The sequence below is a fragment of the Apostichopus japonicus genome, chromosome 14 (genome assembly GCF_037975245.1).
Source record: "Apostichopus japonicus isolate 1M-3 chromosome 14, ASM3797524v1, whole genome shotgun sequence".
Lineage (NCBI taxonomy): Eukaryota > Metazoa > Echinodermata > Holothuroidea > Aspidochirotida > Stichopodidae > Apostichopus > Apostichopus japonicus.
Window position 1 is genome coordinate 6,140,275 of NC_092574.1, and position 25,670 is coordinate 6,165,944.

A 25,670-nucleotide genomic window follows, 5' to 3' on the forward strand; every position below is an offset into this window, starting at 1 on the left:
GATGTCGAATCGTATCCCCCGGAAGTACCAGCATGTCCAACCTCTGTGGAATAATAATTGGATTTGCGGTAAGAAGAGAAACCAAAGTTGTATTCCAAGGTTGGGAAGGCCAATCTGGCACAATAACAATTCCATATGCTTCATCTATTTTTATATTTTGTATCATTTTGTCAATGAGACTAAAAGGGATAAGGAAAGGCATAAAAATAAAAGTCTTTCTAATTTACCGAAAAGGCGTCCAAAAAACATGCCTTTGAATCTGGCTTCCATGATGCATATTTATCTATTTGTTTGTTAAATTTTGATGCGAATAAATCTATGCTGGGATATCCAAACCTAGCTACAATATCGCCAAACAACTTTGGTTGCAACATCCACTCGGTATGATGTTTCTGTGGACGTGATAATTTGTCCGCTACTATTGTCTTTCCCTGGTAAAAAGGCAGGAGAAATCCAAATATTCCGTTCAGTTGCCCATACCCAGATAGCCTTAGCAACCGAATTAGACTGCATGGAATGCGAGCCTCCCATGTTATTAACATATGCTACAGCTGTTGTATTATCTGACTGGACACGAATGTAGATATCCTTGGAGCCTAAACACAGCTTTTTCAACGCTTGTAGAATAGCTTTTAATTCCAGTACATTTATATGTAAACTCTGCTCTTGTGGGTTCCACACGCCCGACGCTTACCCATGCGGCCTAAGTGTAACAGCACCCCACCCAAATAGGGATGCATCAGTTTGAATGATTAGAAGTGGGTCCGGAGTCAAAATATCCCGGTAGTTCCCTTTCAAATGCTCCTTCCACCAAGATAACTCTTTTAATGCTTGGGATGAGAGTAACATAGCACTGTCAAAGTTACCAAAATTACGTTGGAGAGCTGAAGTTTTTTCCCTCTCTAAAAACCTATAAAAGAGGGGGCCATGTCGCACCCATGGGAAGAGAGACACAATGTAGCCAATAACAGCTGCTACCTCTCTCACCGAAGGTGTGAATTTCTGTTTTAACCTTGAAATATGACCCAGAACCTCAATAATCTTGTTTGATGTTGGCCGAACTGTCATTTCTGTTGAATTCAACATGAACCCTAAATAAAATAGTTCTCTGAATGGTTTCAAAATTGATTTCTTAGTGTGAACAATGAAACCTAGCTCTTGAAATAAGCTGTCAGTCTTCATAACTATTCGCTATTAAAAATGAATCGTCAATATACCCCATACAATCAACTCCTTGTTTCCGCAAATAGGCAAATAAGGGTTTCAGCAATTTCGTAAAAACCCTTGGGGCTGACGTAATGCCCATTGGCAAGCAAGTAAACTGAAACAGCTCATTTTTCCATCGAAAACGCAAAAATTTTCTGAAGCAATTACATACTGGAACCGAATAGTATGCATCTTTTAAACCCACAGAAGCCATACAGCAGTTTTTATGCATTAACTTTGAAGCTGATGCCAAGGAATCCATTTTGAAATGGTGATACCGGATATGCAAATTTAATTCTCTGAGATTAAATATAACTCTATTTGACCCCTCTTTTTTGGGAATAACAAAAATGTATAAAACATATTCCCCCTGGGTATGTGTCACACGTTCTATTACACATTTGGAGAGTAACTTTTCTATTTCATCTTGAATAATACTCATTTCGGCTATTGTACGTTTTGGTTGTAACGGTGGTCTCAACTGAAATGGCACTTTTTTATATCCTGTTACCCACTCAAGGATAGTTTTATCAGATGTTAACTCCCGCCACCTTGGCAGCAGTTTTTTATTCTGCCACCTATGTCTGTTGATATTAACTGAAAATCATTAACAACATATTCCTTACCTCGACAATCTAATGTCTTGGTTGTTTCGGGGGTCGGTAGTGGGTCATTTGTCCTCTGGCACGTTTGTTGCCCATCATGCCACGGTCTAAAAAATGACCAGACCCTCTCGAGAATCCTCTGCCAGGAAATGTACCACGTGTGTAAGGTGGCCTTGAACCTCTGCCTCTCCCCCGATTTGCCGTACTTATCGTGCGGACACTCGGTTAGCCTCTGCTATGTCTCTTAATTTTGGGGAAATATCATCACCCATCAACGTTGTAGTAACTGGATTTGACCGGTTACACAGATTTCTATACTCAAGTCTCAAATCTGGTCTGAGTAACTCACGCCGAAAATGGTTGAGTTCCATGTCCGCACTGCCCAATAGTGCCAGCGCATCTGTGATCTTAATAAGCGTTGCTTGAGTGCCCATTTTTTCTCTCGTTGATAAAATGTCATCCATTAAGGTTGTTAATGCTGTAATTGCCTTAATATTACAAGCTTGCATTTTTTTGAGCTTCACATCTGACGCTCTTGTATTTTTACGAAGGCCATTCCAAATTACCTCATTTATCTGAGTTGTCTGCAGTATTTCTAAATTAGCTGACATATCATATTTGACCAATAACCCTTTGAGCTTGGACTCTGCCAGGCGTTGTTTTTCATACAGTATCCACTAATGTTTTAACTCTGTCATCGACAGATTTTCCTGGTTTCTTTTCTAGTTTTAAGAACGCCACAAGGTCCTGAAACAATGCATCGTTATCTGTAGTAACTGGGTTTGCCCCTTCCGGAGAAAAGGGTGAATTGTTGACCTCATATATTGAGTCCTCAGGCAACAAATCATACACTGCTTCAAGGTATAAATTACTGCAGCTGGAGCTGCTCTCATTTTGTGACCAAGTAGCTTTGAATTTGTGTCTTTCCCTAACACCTTGTTACTCAATACTTGAATTTGGTTCTGCATTGCTAAAATTGCATCTTTCATATCAAAACTTTGAGTAGTTTCAGATGAAGAAGTAATTGGAATGTACCTGAGCCACATGGCGCATCCAAAAACCCAGACATCTCATCCTCATCAATAAGGGACATAATATCATCCTCACGAGTATTAGCCATGAATTTGAATGTTAAACCATTCAAGAGGGGTAGATAGTCTAAATATAACTTGCACGTTAAATTCCCTATTCACCCGGAACAGGAGAACACGTTTGCAATCTCACCCGGAGATTAAAATGCACGTTTTATTGTATTAGCTACAGCCTCAGGTAGTCTAAATCTTAACGTTAACTTTCTGCTGCAATCTCACCCGGAAATTGCTTAGGCTAAGCGTAGAGCCTATAGCCTCTAATCTGTTATCGCACCCGGCGATTTAACCAACGCTTGACTGAAAGTAATGGGCAACACAACAAGAACTTACCAAGTTCAACTGCACGAATTCAAAGTCAGTGTGCCACACACTGACGTTAATAGCCCAGACAATTCCCGAGACGAATTGTAGCGAGGCGTTTACCTTCAGAGGCAGAGGTTAAAAGAACTACAGTGTACCAACTTTCCAACAGTATACACTACTAGTACTACACTGCCGTGCAGAACAAAACAACAATTCTTTTCTTTTTCTTTCGATACTCAATAGCGCACCACGAAGTACGCCAGGATTGCGTAACAGTATATAAACATATAGATAATCTGCATTCCAGGAAGGAAAGCACCGAATTATCTAACAGTAACACTAAGCCTATATAGAAGCCGTGAGAACCGCTGTGAACGGTTCTTCCACGGCAAGGTGTATGGCGGGCCATCAGTCTCAAATCATGGGAGATCGACTTATACCGATTTAAATCGACATATACCAGTTTCCTTTCGATTTAAATCGATGATAAGTAAAATAATTCGATGATATGTCGAAGTAAACTGGTATTTAAATCGATGATATGTAAAATGAAACTGGTATATGTCAATTTAAATCGACATATACCAGTTTCGTATACATATCATCGATTTATTTTACTTATCATCGATTTAAATCGATGATATGTAAAGTAAATCGATGATATGTCCATTTAAATCGACATCTACCAGTTTAAATCGATGATATGTCGAATTAAATCGGTAGAAGTCAATTTCCGTGGACTTGTACCAGTTTCTAGCGTCTCAAATTGACATATACCTATTTAAATCGACATATCATCGATTTAGCTCATTAACATATTCCAAATCCCGATTTCGGTGATGATTGACATGTGGAGATACATCACGTGTAGTCACCTGACAATGATGACATATCGATGATATGTAGAATGAAACTGGTATATGTCGATTTAAATTGACATATACCAGTTTCGTTCTACATATCATCGATTTAAATCGACATATACCAGTTTACTTCGACATATCATCGATTTATTTTACATATCATCGATTTAAAATAAATCGATGATATGTAGAATGAAACTGGTATATGTCGATTTAAATTGACATGTACAAGTTTCACTTTACATATCATCGATAATCGACATAGTCGATCTCCCATGATTTGAGACTGATGGCCCGCCATAAAGGTGAATTTAAACACTGACACTAAGTGGTGAATTAGACGATCTCATGGGAGACCGACCACTGTATGTTACATAAGAGATAATGGTATTTACCTCTCGATGGAAGTAAACACTGGGGCTACAAAGTACATCATACCTGAAAATTTTATTCGAGGAAAATATTGGTGTTGGGTCATTGGACCGAGCGATGCAAAGAAACACGAAGGATTGTTTTTATATATTTTTTTATTTTATTATTTATTGATGATTCTCAATTTGGTAAATATGATAACATGTAATAAATTTTAAGAGGGCAAGCATACAGAATATGATTCAGGTATTTTCTAGGTAGGTTCGAATACTTTTCAATATTTGTACAAATAAATCCACTACTTTTTACATCCTCCCAATGAATTATTGAAATCTTCCAAACATTGGGGTTTTTCAGAGGAAATGAAAAAGCTTTTGTAGACGGAGGCTAATAGCAAAATTGTATTCAGTCGATGTTTCAACTCATTACAATGTCAAATTAGACCAATTTAGCTAGCATGTGATGCATCTGCATATGGTATTGGATGTTTAATTTCTCATATGTTACCTACTGGTAACGAGAGACCTGTAACATTTGCTTCACGTACATTATCAATAAGTGTACAGACTAATGCCCAAATTGAAAAGGAAGCGTTTCCTCTCATATGTATGATCGAAAGTTCACTTTTGCTACCAATCAAAGGGTTAAGGTTAAGGTGGTAACACTTGGTAAAGCGCATATTACTGTAAAAAACACTCAATGGCGCTGAACAAACAAAACAATTATAAAAACGATTTCTTAAATAAATGAGTCTTTAAAGCAGCTTTAAAAGTTCTGATGGTCTTCGAAATTCTTGTGTCGACGGGGAGAGCGTTCCAAAGTCTAGGGCCAGCGACGCAATCACAAACCAATGAAGACTATATGCTCGGACCTAAAACAGGCCTGTACCGATCTTAACAAGCCGCGAGCTTATAAAGGCAGGCTCTCATATCTATGCAACAATATGACATAGAAATTTAGAAAGACAGTTATACTAAAGGGCGGTTTGAGGAATGTACTAGCAAAGGAAAGACCCAATCTTGTCAAAAGCGTGGCGTTTCACCGGCCCTAAATGAATGGCCAAATACAATTGATGCTGACAAATAGAACCCATGCCAATAGGCGAACGTAACTGTCAGTAGAACAGGATTGTTTCTTGTGGGGATGAAGAGTAATATATAATACCAAGCAGTCTACGTCATAGCGTTTTGCCAACATTGCATGAAGAGTATTTAGGAATGTGCAAAATTAAAGAGTTAGATAAAAGTTTTTTTGGGTGGCCAGGACGAGACAAAGACATTGTATTAACTGTAATAATCATGTCAAATTTGTTAATCTGTTAGGAATCAGTTACCAGAAGCACCAATATGAAGTTATGGCCTTCAAGACCATGACAACGTATATTCATATAAAGTTTGCAGAAAGGCCTCAAGGTACATATTTTCTTGTAATTGTTATATGCACATTCTAAATAGCCAGAAATATACCCAAATGTCAAGAATTACAACATCTCAGTTAATTGAGATTGTTCGTTTTTAAATTGTCACCATATGGTCTACCGGAAAAAGTTGTTTCCGATAATGGACCACAGCTTGTATCAAGTGAGTTTACTGAATTCACGAAGCTAAATTGAGTTAGACATATTAAAATTTCTCTATATCAGAGCGGAGAGATTTTTAACAGGTTTTGTAGCAAGCTCTCAAAAGTAGCAATGAAACCAAAGTGTAAGATGACAATACATCATCATCGTATTGCCAACTTCAAATTCCTTATCGTTGTCAGTACACAACACACTGTTACTATAGTCGTTCACCAGCAGAATTATTCATAAAACGTCAAATTCTTAATACCTTTAGTTTCAAGTTGTTAAGACCAAATTTTAAATCCAAAGTTCACGCAAAACAGGATTCAAAAGAAGCATGACAAATTACCTTTTCAAACTTCGCATAAACTTGCAAAGAAGATCATAATGATCGCACGATACAATATCTATAGCCTAACTAACAAAACATCCCAAGTACGTGCAAGTAAGGTATCGAGTTGACATCTGTTTAAACTGTGAGGCTTAGTGATAAAAATAAAACGACTTTAAAAGAACAAGTAAACAGGAAGAAGACAACACAGAGAGCACGAAAAGCATTCACCTTCCTATAACAAGTAAAATAATGTCAACACGTCAAAAGCATAACAAACTATATAAATATTGAACAAATTAATCATTTGTGAACTTTCATCATTATAGGCTGTAAGCCTGTTACAAATAAATTTACGTTTTGCGATTCGTGGTACACACTCGCTATATTCCGCATTACTGTAACGAGCTGTAGTATCAATTCCTCGACATAATACTTAAACATAATACACAAGTAACTAAACATGTCAGTTATTTTCTCTCTGGTCCCACATACAATTTTTGATTGCGAAAGAAAGTAATAATTTACTAAAGTCTTAATGAAATAAGTAATAAACACGATATTTCTTGTAATTTTCATCTCCTCTTAACTATCGTGACCGTGGCGTAGCAAGGATCAAACTGTCGATCGGGGTGCAGCAATAGATATGGTCCCCCTCTCCTCACCCACCCGGCCAAGGATAGTCCACATTCACCCTAGCCCAACCATAGTTTCAGCTTAGGTGACAGTTCTTTGATGACCGGAATATGGCACTCTTAGGCTTTCCCTGTTGAGGAAAGCTTTTCGTTTGAATTCGCCATGTTGGTGGGTTTTGGGAGATAACTTTTAAGAACTGCACTGAACAAAATATCAGACATAAACAAATGAATAAAATCTTCTTACTTTTAATTCTTGTCTTAAGTCGATTGGTGGTGATATTTTTCGGTCCTTAACATCAGGCCCATGGGCCCCGGGAGCCCGCACCGGCTGATAGTTATGTCACTGTCTCTTAAAACCCTTCATGATGAATAACATAAAATTATACTTTCGAGATTACTACATCTACATTCACATCCTTTGGAACCACTTTCAAAGAACGATCACGCCTTGCTTTATTTCTGCTATGACCATAACACCCCAGGAGAATGAGCCCCAAAACTAGCATTGATATACTTACAAGACTCAATGCAATCGCAGCCATATTATTGAACATATTATCTGTTTTGGCATTTTCGTAAGGTGTTGTAGCAACTTTCTGTGTCTTCGTTGCAATGGTCAATGCGACGTTCGTTGTGGTATAGGGTACCTTATCAACGGACGTAGTTGTTTTAAGACGTACAGTAGTTTGAACCGGTTCTGGGGTTGGTATCTCCTGTCTAAAGGTCATTTTGGCAGTATTTGACATGTCTCCCTCGTTACCCGATTCATCGACAGCATATAGACCTAACACCACTGAGTACGTTTCTAAGTGTTGCGGGATAGTTGCTACCTGAATTATCATAATTTCTTCGTCTCCGTAAGGTGCAGGAGAAGAAAGATTTCCATGTAAAACATCGGTTTGGTAGATTTCATTGGTGGTCGATGATTTATTACGTAGTTCCTTTGCAGAGTTTGCCCAGCTTATTACGTAATGATGAGCTGGGGGAGGAAATTGGACCAACATGTCTATTAGTACGTGTATGTATATGGTGATTGTTCTACAGAAACCAGTGTGGTAAAGGCCTATGCTGTGTTTGTAGGCCTACCAGGAAAAACGCCATTTTGAACATTTGACGCCACTGTAAAGAAGACAGTGTAATGTCACTGATTGTTGGTAAACAACCACTTTGACTAATTGCCTCCTCCGTTGATACAGTGCTCGGTGACTGGTAGCTTATAGATGAAACGAAATGGGGTCAGAGCAATGTGGGTGGGTTAGGGTGGGACAAGGTAGTTAAAACTGAATATGTTCTCACAATAAATTTTGGAACTTGCTATATTTCCTCTTTCTTTCATAAACTTCTGCATTCGAATTTTCTGTCTTACTGTTTGTGTGGTGTGTTTCATTACGACTCCTTAATATTGTCACACGCCACAATTCCGTCTATTTATTTTCTCCATTATGATGACCACTCATGTAGGTCTATCTATGCAGTCTCAAGTAGAGTATAAAACAGCATTTTGTTTTGATTTATAACATTGAGTAACGGCTAACAGATGCTTATCAATATGAAGTTAATATAATAGTATGCCCAATGGTTGTGAAAATGAAAATGGAAACTGCCAGGGTCTACCGTTATCTTCTCTTTTTAATGGTCATTGAGACACTGCAAATCAGATTTCCTCCCATCCACATTCCTCCTCTCCCCCCCCCCCCCCCTTACTAACTCGAATATGTTTTGCCAGAGCAGCACTCACCATTCCCAAAATCAAAATTGTCCCCTGGAGCGGTGAAAATGATCGTCACGGTACCCAGACTGAACGAGGTATTTAACACGGCGAGATCTGTGATCTTGTTGGGTGCAAATGTGTCAATGGAAGGATCCCATCCTGGTGGTGTTTCAGAGACACTACTAGCTCCACCTGACACTCCTCTGGTAAAGTTCGGCGCGGAAACCCCGACAATCTCTGGTATTGGAGTACCTGGTAACGCTATGGATATATTTCCTTCAGATCAAACGATAAGATAAATGGCGGTAACAATATTAAAGATACTCTGGATTGTTTGTTCGTTTTGTCTATAGACCAGTTCATGTTAAAACTAGTTTAGTTCAGTTTAGTCTATTATTTCTACCATTTCACAACATATCAAAGTTTCATTACTATTTTACATACGTGAAAAAGATGAAGCATGGTTTCGATCGTTTGCTCAGACTGACGCTAATGTAGGATTAACTAACCTTCAAGACAAAAATATTTCTCCCGGCCCCACCCCCTCACCGCAACCTCGCCATGGTTATGACATTTCACACAACCACTGCGCATGCGTATTTAGAAGAGGCAGAGGATGAACATGACATATCCCCTCTTCCCTATACTCACTAATCAGACACGACTGATCCAATTTGTATTTTCCGGTCAATGATCCCACACGACCATTAAGATCTTTTAGAGGTTCTTCATAAAATAAAACCAAACGGTCCTTTTATGATTTGATTTGTCATTAGGTGAACACCTTAACTTAGAATAAAGTATGTTATACATACATATATATACCTAAAGATTCGGTTATGTTTCCGGATAAGAGAAGCTCTGGGTCGACATAAATCCCAGTTGCTGAAAACCGTGACGATGTCCTCGGTCTCAAGACCGTGGCTTCTCCATTGTTTTCAACACGTATTTTAAACCCATAGAAGCCAACACCGCTTAACTGAGTGAAATACCGTGAGTAAATACCGTCGTTCTTTGTTACATCGGCACCTATATTGAAATTGAAAAATAACAACACATTGGTGGAGGTTGTTACCCTGTCCAGTTTCCCTCCCCCACAAAACAGAACAAACAAACGAAAACAAGAGACTGAAAGGAATAGTACAAGGTTGACAAAACATTATTGTCGTGATTATGATTGATTAGTTTTAAAAGATTGGGGGGGGGGGTGGTTGGGGCGTGGGGTACGTATTAATTATTGGTAACATATATTTAGTGTGTAAAGATAAGAAAAAAAGAACTCACACGTATTGCGTATACTTTCGGTAGTCGTACATAAGTCAGCATACCACATCAATAAGTTGGAATATAAACACATACCGAGTTACCGTTACCCGTGGGGTACGTATTAATTATTGGTAACATATATGTAGTGTGTAAAGTTAAGAAAAAAAGAACTCACACGTATTGCGTATGTTTTCGGTAGTCGTACATAAGTCAGCATACCACATCAATAAGTTGGAATATATACACATACCAGCCCCGTTGTTACACGCACCAGCGATACATGGTATTCATGCCAACCCTTTTTTCTTTTTAACTACACGGTGTGTACATACGAGCCTGATTGGCCAACACACAATACGGCATACACGTATCATCCGAGTTGACATATCAACCATACGAAAGTGCATACGTCCCCTGTTGTAATGCTAACCACATCAGGTGGGCATTTACCAGCCCTGTTGTCATAACAACCAGAGGGCTATACATACCAGCTCCGTTGTCGTAAAGTTGTAGTTCGACCGGCACTCCAGACGGTGTTTCTACCGTGGCAATAACCGTTGCACCTACTACCGGATAAAACCGTTGTCGTACTTCAGCGTAGGCAACCAACGGTTTATTGTTAACGATCCCACTCGGTGAACCGCTTAAAAAAGAAGTTACTATAATCGGATCAACTCCTTCTTGAGATGGAAATGAGGAAACAGAAACAATGACGTCATGGGCCACAGTGGTATCTTGGTTTTGTATGTAATACTCCCATGCACCTGGCTGTGAAAAGAATGTATGAAAACATTAGACTGCACATATCTAACAATGGCAGGTTATTATTTTAGAATAATCACACTTGTAACTAAAATTATAAAGTTAACTTATCGAAACAAAAAAACAAAACATGTAAGAATAATGACAGGTACAACATGTAAACAACATATCGAATTTGTAAGTACAACGGTAGGTTATTGTATCAAACCAAATGATAGATATAACCGGTCACAATTTGTAGATATCCTTCATTTTGTGAAACATACTGTAACGGTAACTCGGTCTTAGATTCCGGGGGGGGGGGGGGTGGGGCAACTATTCCCTTCCGATGACTGAATCAGTCACGGTACAGACAAAACTTCGACATAAAGGCCTCAATAATAAATAGAGAAACATGCACTTAAACCACAATGGGTTACAAGTACTTACAATCAAGGTCTCAATACCGAAGTAAAGTCCTATAACACGATACGTATAAACATGTATAGAAGACAAATACAAAGCGTACACAAATATGGCAACAATGGTGGATGCCTGGGCTACTACCGAACCAAACGATTCAGAACGGGAGCGAAGACTGACTCGCAAGTCCCGGGATCTGATTCAGTTGTGCTGATGAGCAGACGTCACGTGACCTGTAATACTTACGTCACTGTCCACATGAAAAGCACATGTGGTTAAAAACAAAAGACATGTAGCCTAGAAAATAAAGGGCGACAGATATGATGACCAATGGTATCACAATAAATTCCTTGATCATTAGTCTACAGCGGCCTTACCTCGGCGATGTCAGGTATTCTTATTACGACTTTCTTGAACGCTAAATCATCCTCGTAATATGTGGAAGACCGATCAAAGGTCTCTCCAGATGGTGACGTTACTGTAATATGTACTGCAGCTGCAACAACAAAAATAACGACCGCGAGTCAAAGTTGACCTCATGAAAGCAATCTACCACTAAAACAAGATTTGACATCTGTTTATCCGAGGCGATCTTTGAACTCTTCCTCAAAACAACAGTTCCACCGAATTATCCACACCTATGCTCGCAATTATCCAAAGAAATTGTTCTTGATTGTGAAGGATTAATGCGAATCAAACGTGTTAGGTTTCTTCTTGGAAGTGGATTTACCCTCCGTTTTACTGTCATTATAAGGTCACAGCGCCCTTTTCATCACGACTGAAGCCTAGAAATGCCAATTTCTTAAGGTTTTCCTCCCCACCCCTTTCAAATTACCTGTTCGTTCGAGAGTGCTAATGAAGTCTCGTCAAAAGATTTTGGAATGATCATACAATTCAAACTTTGGATGATAAAATATAGATATAAAGACTTCATCGTTGAACCATCAGTAACCTTATTGACCTCAGATGACATTTGACCTCGTTTCACATGTATATTCAAATCTGCCTGATCAACTTCGACCAAGTGTTAACTAAAATCTGGAAATTTAAACATTTACAAATGACATATCGATAGGACCCTAGTGATAAAACACAACAACAACGTCGGATAGACAAACAGACAGCCAGTCAACCAGACAAACACATAGAGATCGAAAACTATGGATAATCGCATAGCTGTAAAAGCGCCATTCACACTGATCATCAAAGTCGTTCCTTGTATATACACAATGATAATATTTGAACTCAGGGAAAACATCAAAGGGCTCAGTTTTAAAGTTGCTATTTTTTTATTTCAAATCTTCAACAAATCTTTCGTTTTGTTTTACCTCCGCTTGATGGATTTGGGTGATAGTTGGTGAAGTCAAATATTGTCAATCTCCCAATGGTTGCATCGATGTAAACACTTCGCCGAAAACTTTCATCATCAACTTCAAAGGCTACAACAACGGATTGAAGCTTCAAAAGAACAAACATAACTGAGATGAGAGACTCCTATACTGTCTTGTATGGATGATGTAGCTAACAGAGAAGAGGGAATGAGTGTGGAGTGGATTGGATTAATGGGACGAAAGATACTTCCTGTAACTTGTATTGTAATTCGTGATAAATGTTTATGCATGTATATTTCAGTGTATTCCAGTGACCAAACAGATCTAAACGGCTTTTATAGCTATCACGATACCCCTCCCCTCCCTTCCCGAATTAACCCCCTTCTTGCTGTCACCATAGATGCTAAATAAGTTCGACCATCCAGGGGAGATGTTTAAGCAGAACATCGATAGGTACACATTTCCTTTATGCACAGATGAAAAAAGGAAGAACTCTCTATATTTTGAATCCCCGTTCCAGGAAATCCTCTCCAACCACACCAATATACTCCACGACAATCTTGAAGTATTGGAGAATATAAAAGTTCCGTAAAACCGTCTAACTTATAAATTACATCGTAATCCGAACTTACCTCAATGCGTGTTTCGAAATCACTTGCTCCTCCTGAGTTGGCACTGAGAGCGTCCCGTACACCGGTAGAGTTTCGGTTATCAGTCTGTAAATAAAATCGGCCACCTAAAAGACAAGTGATATACTGATCTCTGAATTTGATTCTTTGCCTTTTTGTGGGTTCTGAGCCTTGACCTCTGGTGACCTGTAACCTCCACAAAGACAATAGGTTTATTCTCCTCACTAGAAATGAATCCATATAACAAGTATCGGGTTCATCCAAGCTTAACGTTGGAATTATCATGCTTATCTTGGTTTCAGAATTTGGCCTGTTTGGCCTAGAGTGACATGACCTGTCCAATAACAAAAGCATACGACTTCATTTCTACGAGGGACAAGTCATCTATTTTTCGTTATTTTGTTCAGATTTATTTTCATTATAGATGCTCCCTTCTAATTATCGATCGTATATGACAATTTTCAATAACTCCATGTTTTGGTGATGAGAAGGAAGCTGCTTTATACTAAAGGTATTGCCTTGTTTGCTTATATCAGATTGATAACATTTGCCAGGATTGTTTGTTTTTGTCCGGGTACGGTCCTGGGACGGAGTACTCCTCCGTGTCCATATATTGTATGTTTTTTACATATGAGTTGGTTTCAAAACGATCAGCATGAGCAATGGCCTTACGGGGGACATTAGGGGGAATTACCAGTAAGATTTTACGTCCGCCCCCCCCCCTTCCCCAGTTGCCCTCTACTAGATCTGGTACTTATTCATATATATAGTGCTAAGCTAATCGTTTGTATTAGACCACTAAAACATGTTTTATTGGCTCAAAGCCGCCGGCGCTCAGTTTGTCAAACTTCGAAAACAATGTTTGCTCGCCATTAAATTGCATATATATTTGGAAATTGTGGAAATTCTCAAAGAGAGAAATTCTTTCCTTGGACAACGCCCCCTATCAGTGTTATATCTTTTCCCCCAGCCCCTCCCCCCATATATATATATATATATATATATATATATATATATATATATATATATATATATATATATATTTCCCAACTGTAAGCGGCTATGTGACAACAACTCATTCAAAATTATCGACTCCGCTCCCACTAAACTCCAGCTTAGGATCAAAGAAAGTCTACACATCAATTGGGATAAACCTAATCTCAACAAGCAGCTTGACTGTCCAGTGTTATCTTTGTTGAGTTAATCTACTTTTCCTTGTGTGTTATTGCTAGTGTACATTTGTCTGTTATTACACGTTCATTTTGCGTCTGATGATGAAAGTCGCTACTTTCGAAACATGTCGTTCTTTTTGTATCAATTTTGGTAAATAGATGTATAAGTTAAAGTCTGTGGTGTTTTCATTTTTTTTAATATATATATATATATATATATATATATATATATATATATATATATATATATATATATATATATACACATACATATTAGCAACAGGATTTAAAATCCGTTAAAAATTAAAATAAAAACAGATTCACTTCCATCATCATAACAACTAAATATGTTATGATTCACTTCCAATATATATATATATATATATATATATATATATATATATATATATATATATATATATATATATATATATATATATATATATATATATATATATATATATATATATATATATATATTGGATATATTATATTGGATATATATATTGTACATATATATCCAATATATATCCAATATATATATATATATATATACATACATACATACATATTAGCAACAGGATTTGAAATCCGTTAAAAATTAAAATAAAAACAGATCCACTTCCATCATCATAACAACTAAATATGTTATGAAATAACAACAATATATGTTAAACAAAACGATTTTTCCTACTTCCTTGTTTACTTCCGATCGCATTTGACACTGACCAATGGTACAAAATATGCACACACAAAAAATTAATGGAATCAGCAAACCATGTGATAGTTTTTGCTCACCTGTACTTGAGGCCAAATCTACAAGGTTGGGTTCAGCTGCATTACTGATTGCTACAGCATCAATGATAACTTTGTTGCTGATATATGCTACCTTCATATAGCTCGTGTGATCAGGTTCACCGTCCTCACCGTCAGTCATAAGTAATATCTTACTACCTCCCGGATCTCCTTCTGCCGTCAGTATCTGAGACAGATCAGAACGAATCATATTACAGCGCATTGCACGAGAACAACAGCGGTTCATCTCGATGTTTGTGGGGTTGGAAGGGGGTTGGAGGGGAGACAAGTTACCTAGGGAAACGAGAGGTTGACCACATGCTATGCGGTAAATGTTTGGTTTTCGAGTTCCGCCCGTGATACTGTGATATTTTTATGATGTAAGCAAAAGGAAACCACGCTAAACCTGAAACGATAGTTATGCTTTCCCTTCTAATACTTCTCAACTTTTAGGAAAGGAAAGGGATATGTTTCGTATAAACGACATTTTGATTAGTCTATATGGTTATGCGCTTTCAAGGTGACTTGGTCATCTGCTAGAGTCGTTTCTGTAGTATCCTAACACAGGACAAACAAGTATACCTATAACAGTGTGTGGCATACCACTCACACATTCAGGATTCTGAACCAATGGGAGAAGACGGAATATAAACTTCAAGTAAATGGTATACCTATAGCGAGTTTTCACTACGCATGTTTTAGCACGTTCACCAAGCTCTGTACATACCACTATCGGATTTAGGACTTCCGTGAGTTATGCCACACAGTAACATTAAGCATTCCCCCCCCCCCCAATATATCAACAACTAAGAAAACGTCCGTACAGGTAGTAATTGCTATTTGAGGGAAATGAACAGGAACCAATCGAAAAATACTTGATGGGAAATATTCCCAGTATATTGACATGGGTAAGATGAAATATTGCGCAATTCAATGGTTAACCATTTGTACGTCTCTATCGCACGGGACTGAGCAGCCTCCGATCAAGCTGTACACTTCCACGTAAACAATGACAGATGTATTGTGATTGGGTTTGATCGAACGTAATGAACGATGATCATACAGTGGCGTCTATCATTATACAGTGGCTGACAAATTCCTCGGGTATTGATACTTACATTTAATGCTTCTTCCATACCGCAACCAATACATGTTCCACCTTTAGCATCCTCAGGGACAAGGTTAGCAAGAGTTCTTCTTTCAGTGTCTGACGTCATTTCCGTTAAGTAGCTGATGATTGTCGCATCGCTATCAAAGTCCACAATGCCGATGAAGGTCCCTGGAGCGGCCACTGTCATGATATAGGTCCTAGCAGCATCGGCAAGTTTCAAGTACCTGTCACTTGTCTAAACATATATAAAAAGATACTTTTTGCGAATATTATACTTAAAAATAGTTTTGAGTTGGTCGAGGAGGGGTCATCTTTGGCATCCGTTTAATTACAACACTTCCACAAAATATGGGACTTCCGATTCCAGGTGTTGTTGTACTTAGAGAGCGCGATAAACAGTTGCTTCACAAAGGGTGAGATTTTCGTTATAAATCTAGGAAAGGGATGGGAGGGGATGAGGAAGGGACGGAGGGGGGGGGTGTAGGGGATCTATGGTGTAGGTCACGTAGTACGCAAGACGTACTTCTACTTACACTCATACTGCCTGAGGTGTCCAGGACCAAAACGACTCGCGTAATCTTGGATCTCACCACGAAGAATGTCGGTGTGACGTCATGCACCTCTCTCGGTGGATTATTCGTGTTACCTTCAAAGGAAACAAGACGGTTTACCGGTGGCATACTTTTACAATCATATCTTTCATCATTTCACCAAACGCAAGTTGTTACCGTTAATTCAAAACTGGGGAGGAAGGGCAGTCACAATTGTAGAGTGCATAACAATGGCATTTTATGAATTGTTCTCATTTCCAATCGTCAGCCCAAAATAACTTCCTTTTAAAAAGATGACACACCATTAAAATCTGGATGGTCTCGCATCACCTCCCAACAGCTTCTGCCGTCGCACCGTTCATTTTGTTTGGTTGGCGCTTCACTGTTATGGAGATAGCCAGGATCATCCGGTGTGTTATCACAGAAATTCACGATCTGCATAAGATGTTTGAGATAAAAGTCATTTGAAATGAACAAAGTTCATAATATGTTCACAGGGGGGCTGTAAATAATCCACAAAATGCCCCCCCCCCAAAAAAAAATTGATAAATTTGCTGTTGCCTGATTTAACGTGCTGAGACAAAACTATAGCTTTGAAGTTTAAGCCCTCCAAAATAGTTGATCTATATACTGAAAACCAATGATATGCTGCTAGACAATGAACAGAGGAAGAAGTGGGGAAAAGAAACCGTCCATTCACAAACGTTAAAAAAAATGTATTTTACTTTAGTTTACCTGGTCAAAGTTCAAGTAAGAATGCATAACGGATCCAGAGACGTGCGGAGGTTGGACTTTTGATGGTACTGATACACATCCGTTCTCGTAGCCAATTCTTTGATCTCCGAGACAACGTCTATAAGGTTTAGGTGATCGGCCTGTAAACTTCAGAGGCGTGAAACGCCAATCACTTGAGCACCTACACGTAATATTGTATACTATATTAGGTATCGTTTTTATATCACTTAGGCATATATCTACACACACACATATATACATGTATATGTATGTATATATATATATATAGGTCATATATATATATATAGGTCATATATATATATAGGTTATATATAGGCTATAATTATAGGTTATCATTATAGGTTATACATAGGCTGTATACTTAGGCTATATACCAAGGTTATATATAGGCTATATATAGGCTACATATATAGACTATATATATATCTAGGCTATATATATTGGTTATATATATTGGCTATATATTGGCTATATGTATATATTGGCATATATATTGGCAATATACCGTTTAGTCCACGAGTACGCTAAATATAATTAACCTAACGTAGTAAAATATCTGAAGTCAACGAGAAAACGAAACATATTGACAGGAGTACTGTATAGCTAAACATTTTTTTTTGGCTTCCTGGAAACTTTCCTCGGTAATAGAGGGATTATATAAGTTAGTACGTGAGCCTTCAATGAGAGAACTATAACGGTAGTAACTAGAAATAGCGGGAACACATGTCACATTTGATATGACCATAACAATACATAAAGGTAAAACTCCACCGAAATCACGAAAAAGGACGATTAAGACTATAATTATAATCTGATACTCACGAGACTGGTTCCCATATTTGATTCGTTTCTGAATAATAAAAATCTTTTGCTCGATTTTGATCCGTTTTATGATCCGGGTATTCGTTGAAGAGACCCCACCGGTAATGACCCCACTCGTGTACCAACACCCTTCCTATCAATTAGAGAAAGTTATGTTTTCAACTTTTTATATTTTTCTTTTTTATGATCAGAAGTTAACTTCTCATTCGGGTTTAAAAAAGACTTCTGGCTTAAAATTAACTGCGTCTTTGTCTGTTTACAGTGTTTCGGTGGAAGTTGTTTAATTGAAACATTCGATTTTATTAGGTAAGAAATCCTCGCCGCTTTATTTCGTGCCTCAGAGAAGTGGATACTATATTATTGGTTTAGACGTTATAATTGGTTTAGACGTCATCATTGGTTAAGACGTTATCATTGGTTAAGACGTTATCATTGGTTAAGACGTTATCATTACTTTAGACGTCATCATTGGTTAAGACGCCATCATTGGTTTGGACGTCATCATTGGTTTAGCCTTAAGGGAGCTTATCATAAAATATTCTGATACCGGAATTGATACAGAAATATTTCTTGCCCTCAAACTTCAAATTTTCTCTACTTTCTCACCGTAATCGCCCACGACGGAGTACAAATTATCTGCGTACGATAAGAATGATGACGTCATATGGATGTAGAGTGACTGCTCCCCACAACCAGCAAATTGCTTTGTATACGGAATTGCGCCGTTGGCGCCATCGGGCGAAAATCTCGGATTATAAGCTGCAACAATGATGTCAGCCCCTTCGAAAGTTGCATTTCCCGGGGCGGTGTAAGTTGGGCTGTCAGACCAGGTCTTTGGAATGAGAATCGTGACCTCTTTGAAAAATGCCCTCTTTTTGGTTGCATTGTAGAGGTAGGCCGATCCGTTAATGAACATTTCCTGGTAAGAAGAGATTATCAAATGTCTGTTTCATCATCTTAGATGAAAAGTAAACGTAATTTCAATACGAAAAAAAGAAAGAATAATAGTAATGTTACCAGTGTGCGTTCAGCAGGAAACTGTTGAGTATTTTCACGTATGCAAAAAGTCAAACGTTTCCGCTCAGGGCATTAAGCTATCCAACTCTCTATATACAGTTGCATAGCCTAAACGAATTGTTCCTTCGATTTGCGATAACCAATCATGTTGATATTTTACCATGATAATGATCAATTCAAAAATAATGGGTTAAAGAAGGTTACGTACGGTCGTCGAGTGTCGGGATATTTTTACATCCTTGCGGAACAATTTTCTAATACTAATAGAGCAAGCACAAAAAATTAATTAATACGAATGCATCGGAACATATTTACTATGAAAATATTACATATTCATCACCAGCGATTAATAGCGTAAACTTTGAGAATCGTACTTTGAGTAAGAGAACAATAAGCTAACTCAACTGTCCCAAACCCCTCCGTCCAGACCCCGCCCTGTAATTTGTAAGGGGAGTCGAGCGTTAAAAGAGGGCATCCGAGCCCATGTTTCTCAAACTAAAATCTTCTCCCTTCCAGTCCTCCCTTGCGTCGTAGCCTATATATATATATATATATATATATATATATATATATATATATATATATATATATATATATATATATATATATATATATATAAGAGAAAATGAGTTGGAAAATCAAGAACAGTGAAAAAACTTTCAGCCTCCACCGGGATTCGAACCACGGGCCTCCCGCTCTGTACGCGGACACCCTAACCACTAGGCTATGGACGCTGATTGTATGTCCAGAGGTTCGAAACCGGTAAGGAAGGTCGTAATTCCACTGTAGGCGTTTGTCACCTGTATCGAACAATACTAGTTCTGTTTTTGGTGACATATTTTGCCTTACTCTAGAGATCAAACAGATGCTAACCAACTCAGCGACGTAGCCAGGAATTTGAAAGGGGGGGGGAGCACTTTTTGCGATTGATATGGATTTTCAAAGTTGTAGGCACGACTATCTGAGCGGAGCGCCACCATCAGTTGGCGCGGAGCGTACAAGAAAATTTTTGGTTTTACAAACCCCCCAGATGGCCGGAAACGGCCCTTCCCTAGTGTTCATTCTGGTTCCCTGGCCTCTTGCTAACTTGAGACACCTCATTCATCACTTTTAAACCCAAAAAGCAAACGAGTTAAAATAGTACGTAATTCAATAATACATAATGTATTAAAATTAGCAAGGTACACAAGGGCGGCGGAAGCACTTTTAATCGGGGGGGGGGGGGGCACCGACGTCAAAGGGCACTTTGCAGAAATTCGATTGGACTGATGCAGCCTGATATTTAGTACCCTTTATAAATCTTATTGTATTATCTTATTTGCGTATACACATCACTCCATCAACGCCACCCCCCTCCCCCCCCCCCCCCCGTCTTAGTAGTCTTACTTTTCAACTTCTGATACTTGTAGATACAAAGATAGGCCAGAAATGTCTTTGATACAACCATAGCCAGTATTTGTCTTTGATACAACTGTAGCTAGTAAATGTTTATCGAAAAGGCTGTTTTGGAACTTGGAACGCCGATCGTGACAACAACAGGCAACAATGTGCTGCAGCTATATACATATAAAGTCTGTTAATCAACGATAGGCTTATTTGACTGTGGAATGTTCTCAACTGAAATTTTATCTGCGTAAACGGTTAAGTAGATGTTAAAAAACTGACAAGATCGTATCCTAGTCTTTTTCGGCGGGTAGAGTATTGAATGAAACGGCACGCGATATGAATGACAGCCTAGATGACAGAAGAATAGGTCACCTAATTTAGCCATAATCTTGCTACGTTCATTTCAATAGTTTTTCCTGTCTCTTAAACTCGTCCAGACTCTTCAACTCGTCCAACAAGCTTATGGATTTGAATTATGGGTGTTTTAATAAAAAAGATAACTTGGCCAAAAAAAGTGTAGGCCCGGGCCTACAGTGCTACATACTGGCTACGCCCCTGATAGTTCTAAATTAGGATTAGATCTCTTACTGAAATATCGCTGACCTAATGAGGTGATCAAGAGTACAAGTTTTATGTAGAAAAAGGGCACATTTTTAACCTGAGGAAAAGTGAGGGTGGCACTTGCCCCCTGTGCCCCGGTTCCGCCGCCCTTTTCAACTTCTGATACTTGTAGATACAAAGATAGTTCAGAAATGTCTTTGATACACCTGTAGCTAGTAAATATTTAAGTTAGCCTAATAAGAGAAGGCGATAGCTATCCGACGATTGCCATCTGATGCAAATTTCTGAAGTGTTTTCTCAACTGAAATATTATCTGCGTAAACGGGTTCTTAACTACATGTTAAACAAGAGCCCAAGGGCACTGTGGTTCCTTGCTTGGGGTATATGACAATACACATAATATTATCAAGCAAGATTGGGCTGAAATAGTCCAAGTAATTGTGGTCCTACATGTTCCCATAAAGTAACCAACACTATAGCCAACACTTTTGTGATCACAAAATGTGAACGGATTTTTTTTATCAAAAGGCACTTTTGAGATCTAAATATGGCGTCGAAAATGTAAGAAATATAAGAGACCTACAAGCGTGTCAACAGATATGATAACAATGGTGACCTCAGATGACATGACCTTTAAGTTTCAAAATGTTCCACCACCCCATTCACAACTTGTCCCAAAATATCAACCATGTCACACCTTGGCATTGAGATTTAATTGCATTAAATGTCAAAAAATTAACTCAGTTGAACTTGTATGTAACTTCACACACAAAGGTCACCCGGAGGTCAACCAATTGACATTTTTGATCGGTGAGACCTAAATAGAGCATGACTGTAAAAATTCAAACATTTTTTCTTTGCCCATTTTCTCCCCCCATAATACTACTTTTTTAACATTAGCTGACCATTTGTGACCTTGTATCACATAACCGTTAAGTTTGAAAATATTCCCCTATACCATTTGCAACTACTCCAAAAATATCAACCTTGTCACACCTTGAAACTGTGAGTTATTGCATTAAATGTTTGAAAATTAACTTTGACCTCATATAACTTCGCACACCAAGGTCACACAGGGGTCAACCTATTGACATTTATGATCAGAAGCTACCTTTAACATCTGAAAATAGCATCTAAACTGTAAAAAATCCACAAAACACGAAAAGGTCACCAGAGGTCAAATTGAGGTCAAGGGTCACCCAGATGCGAGTCGACAAATGGATTTCATTGAAGCAACTTCCAACTCTAACGGACAATTTGTTCTCAAGTTATCGCAAAAATACTAGTTTTTTATCATTAATTGACCTTTGGTGACCTCGGATCACATGACCGTTAAGTTTGAAAATATTCCCCTATACCATTTGCAACTACTCCAAAAATATCAACCTTGTCACACCTTGGAACTGGGAGTTATTGCATTAAATGTCTGAAAATTAACTTTGACCTCATATAACTTCGCACACGAAGGTCACACGGGGGTCAACCTATTGACATTTATGATCAGAAGCTACCTTTGACATCTGAAAATAGCATCGAAACTGTAATAAAACACTATAAAGGTCACCAGAGGTCAAATTGAGGTCAAGGGTCACCCAGATGCGGGTCGACAATTGGATTACATTGAAGCAACTCCCAACCCTAACGGACATATTGTTCTCAAGTTATCGCAAAAATACTAGTTTTTTATCATTAATTGACCTTTGGTGACCTCGGATCACATGACCGTTAAGTTTGAAAATATTCCCCTATACCATTTGCAACTTGTCTCAAAATATCAACTGTGTAACACCTTGACACTGGGAGTTATTACACTAAATGTCTGAAAATTAACTTTGACCTCATATAACTTAACATACAAAGGTCACTTTGGGTCAACTTATTGACATTTTTGATTGATGAGACCTAAATTAGAGCATCAAACTATAAAAATTCAAACATTTTTTTTCTTTGCCCATTTTCTACCCCCAAAATACTAGTTTTTTGAAATTAATTGACCTTTGGTGACCTCGGATCACATGACCGTTAGGTTTGAAAATATTTCCCTACACCATTTGCAACTTGTCCAAAAATATCAACCATTTCACACCTTGGAACTGGGAGTTGTTGCATTAAATGTCTGAAAATTAACTTTGACCTCGTATAACTTCGCACACGAAGGTCGCACGGGTGTCAACCAATTGACATTTTTGATCGGAAGGTACCTTTGATATCCAAATCTAGCATCAAAACCAAACATTTTCTTTTTTGCTCGTTTCCTCCCAAAATAAGCACAATTTTTTTTAATGTGACCTTTGACCTTTTGACTTTGGTTTCAGATGTAGTTTAATCTCCTGATTCCAAAAAACAAAACGAAAAGTCTGTACAACCATCCTAACTCCGACCGAAAAACTTTGACCCCATATAACTTCGCACATAAAGTTCACACGGGGTCAACCTATTGACATTTATGATCAGAAGGTACCTTTGACATCTGAAAATAGCATCGAAACTGTAAAAATCCCAAAAACACGAAAAGGTCACCAGAGGTCAAATTGAGGTCAAGGGTCACCCAGATGCGGGTCGACAATTGGATTACATTGAGGCAACTCCCAACCCTAACAGACATTTCGTTCTCAAGTTATCGCAAAAATACTACTTTTTTATCATTGATTGACCTTTGTTGACCTTCGATCACATTACCGTTAAGTTTGAAAATGTTCCCCTAACCAGTTCACAACTTGTCCCAAAATATCAACCTTGTCGCACATTGGCACTGGGAGTTATTGCAGTTTTAATATTTTCGGTTTTTGGACCATAACTGACCTTTGGTGACCTTTGAGAGCACCAAAAACAATAGGGCACACCTTCTCCATATGGGGGATCTATAGTCCAAGTTTGGCCTCAATCCAACATTCCCTTATTGAGATAGAGCGTACCCAAGCAAGTGTCACAGACGCACACACACACACATACACACACACACACACACACGCCAACCTGACTGCATAGGTTCCTTTTGCTAAAGCTATGAACCAAAAACTGACAAGATCGGATCCTATGGTCTTTTTCGGCGGGTAGAGTGTTGAATGAAACTATCGTATACTATCTACATACTGGCTACGCCCTGATCATGTGATATCAGTATCAGCAGATTTTGTTTCCTGTTTTAATTCTTTTACATGTTCTTTTACATAATATATCAGAAAGACAAACATAGTGCTCTTTTACAAGTTTTCCAGTAGGATGATTCTTGTTTATTGTCCAATGTCTGGACTTTAATACATTTGACGAACTTACCTGATGGACAATACAAACTTTCATATTTTGTAATACAGCCAGATATGCAGTGGCCTAAAAACAAATGTCGTTATCGCAGTGTATTAGCAGTGTAATAATTATTTATAGGAAGTGCGTATCACGTACGATTGCTAGCTTAGCTTCATAACATGCTGTTCGTGCAACAACTTAGGACGACTCATTGAACGAACGTTGTCGACGTTGTTGTGCATACAGTTCGTGACATTCCATCGAGTGCGGTTATGTAGGCTATATGTATTGTATTATGCAGTGGCCAACTGTAGGCTTGTAATTGGCTATAAGCTAAATTTAGCTAATTGCATCTGCCAAACTCAGAAAGTAGTTGAATCAGTAGGCGTGAATGTTACTACGATTACAATCGAGTTAACGGAGCTGACGAGTATTCAAGATCAAAAGAGCACTGACAAAATACCATGCTAAAAAAACGACAGTTTATAAAAACAAAAATCGACACTGAAAGGGGGGGGGGGAGCGGTCGCTCCCCCTGCTCCCCCTGGCTACGTCCCTGAACCAACTCGAAATCATTTGTGATTTCTTAAGCCGGATCTCGAAAGAGATACTTTGAACAGATATATATATATATATATATATATATATATATATATATATATATATATATATATATATATATATATATATATATATATACACATTGGTATTTTGGTTTACTTCATAGCATGATAGCTGGGACTTAGGTTTACCTCGGGGATAGGTTTACCTGACACCAGGTAAACCTAAGTCTAGGGTCTTCTTGTTCAATCAATTTCACTCCCTTTGAGGAATGATTATTTCGAGTTAAGAGAAAACCTCATAAACTTTTCAATTCCGAAGTTACAAAAACAAAATCGTTCATTTAAAGGGTAAAATTTCCCTTCAAAAGTGGAGGTAATTCCGAAGGGTATATAACAGAATTACGAACATGGTATATATGTTGATCCCAACTTTACACCTCGATTTTGACCAAATGCGGCTATATATAGTTCCGAAACTTAAAGGTTCCTCTAATTACACTGAAATCTTCGTAATTGTACTTTTTCTTCCATTAATTTGGGATATTTAAGAAAATAAGAGTTTCTATTTTAACTGGCAAATTTACACGTAACGAAACAACGCCCCCATATATAAGCAGTT

At 38.1% G+C, this 25,670-nt stretch overlaps 1 protein-coding gene across 1 annotated transcript in view; it reads right to left on the reverse strand.

Moving 5' to 3' along the window:
* Nucleotides 1-4,736: 4,736 nt before the first annotated feature.
* Nucleotides 4,737-25,670, reverse strand: part of LOC139979687 (calcium-activated chloride channel regulator 1-like) — a 47,641-nt gene continuing 26,707 nt past the window's right edge. The window contains exons 2-15 of the mRNA XM_071990722.1: nt 18,885-19,197; nt 18,279-18,411; nt 17,436-17,616; nt 17,003-17,135; nt 16,683-16,795; nt 16,157-16,384; nt 15,042-15,225; nt 13,075-13,178; nt 12,440-12,569; nt 11,489-11,607; nt 10,436-10,715; nt 9,507-9,710; nt 8,709-8,957; nt 4,737-7,949 (exon numbers count right to left, since the gene is read on the reverse strand). Coding sequence (XP_071846823.1) covers nt 7,351-7,949; nt 8,709-8,957; nt 9,507-9,710; nt 10,436-10,715; nt 11,489-11,607; nt 12,440-12,569; nt 13,075-13,178; nt 15,042-15,225; nt 16,157-16,384; nt 16,683-16,795; nt 17,003-17,135; nt 17,436-17,616; nt 18,279-18,411; nt 18,885-19,197 — 2,970 coding nt within the window. The 3' untranslated portion in view covers nt 4,737-7,350. The remainder of the gene's footprint in view (nt 7,950-8,708; nt 8,958-9,506; nt 9,711-10,435; nt 10,716-11,488; nt 11,608-12,439; nt 12,570-13,074; nt 13,179-15,041; nt 15,226-16,156; nt 16,385-16,682; nt 16,796-17,002; nt 17,136-17,435; nt 17,617-18,278; nt 18,412-18,884; nt 19,198-25,670) is intronic.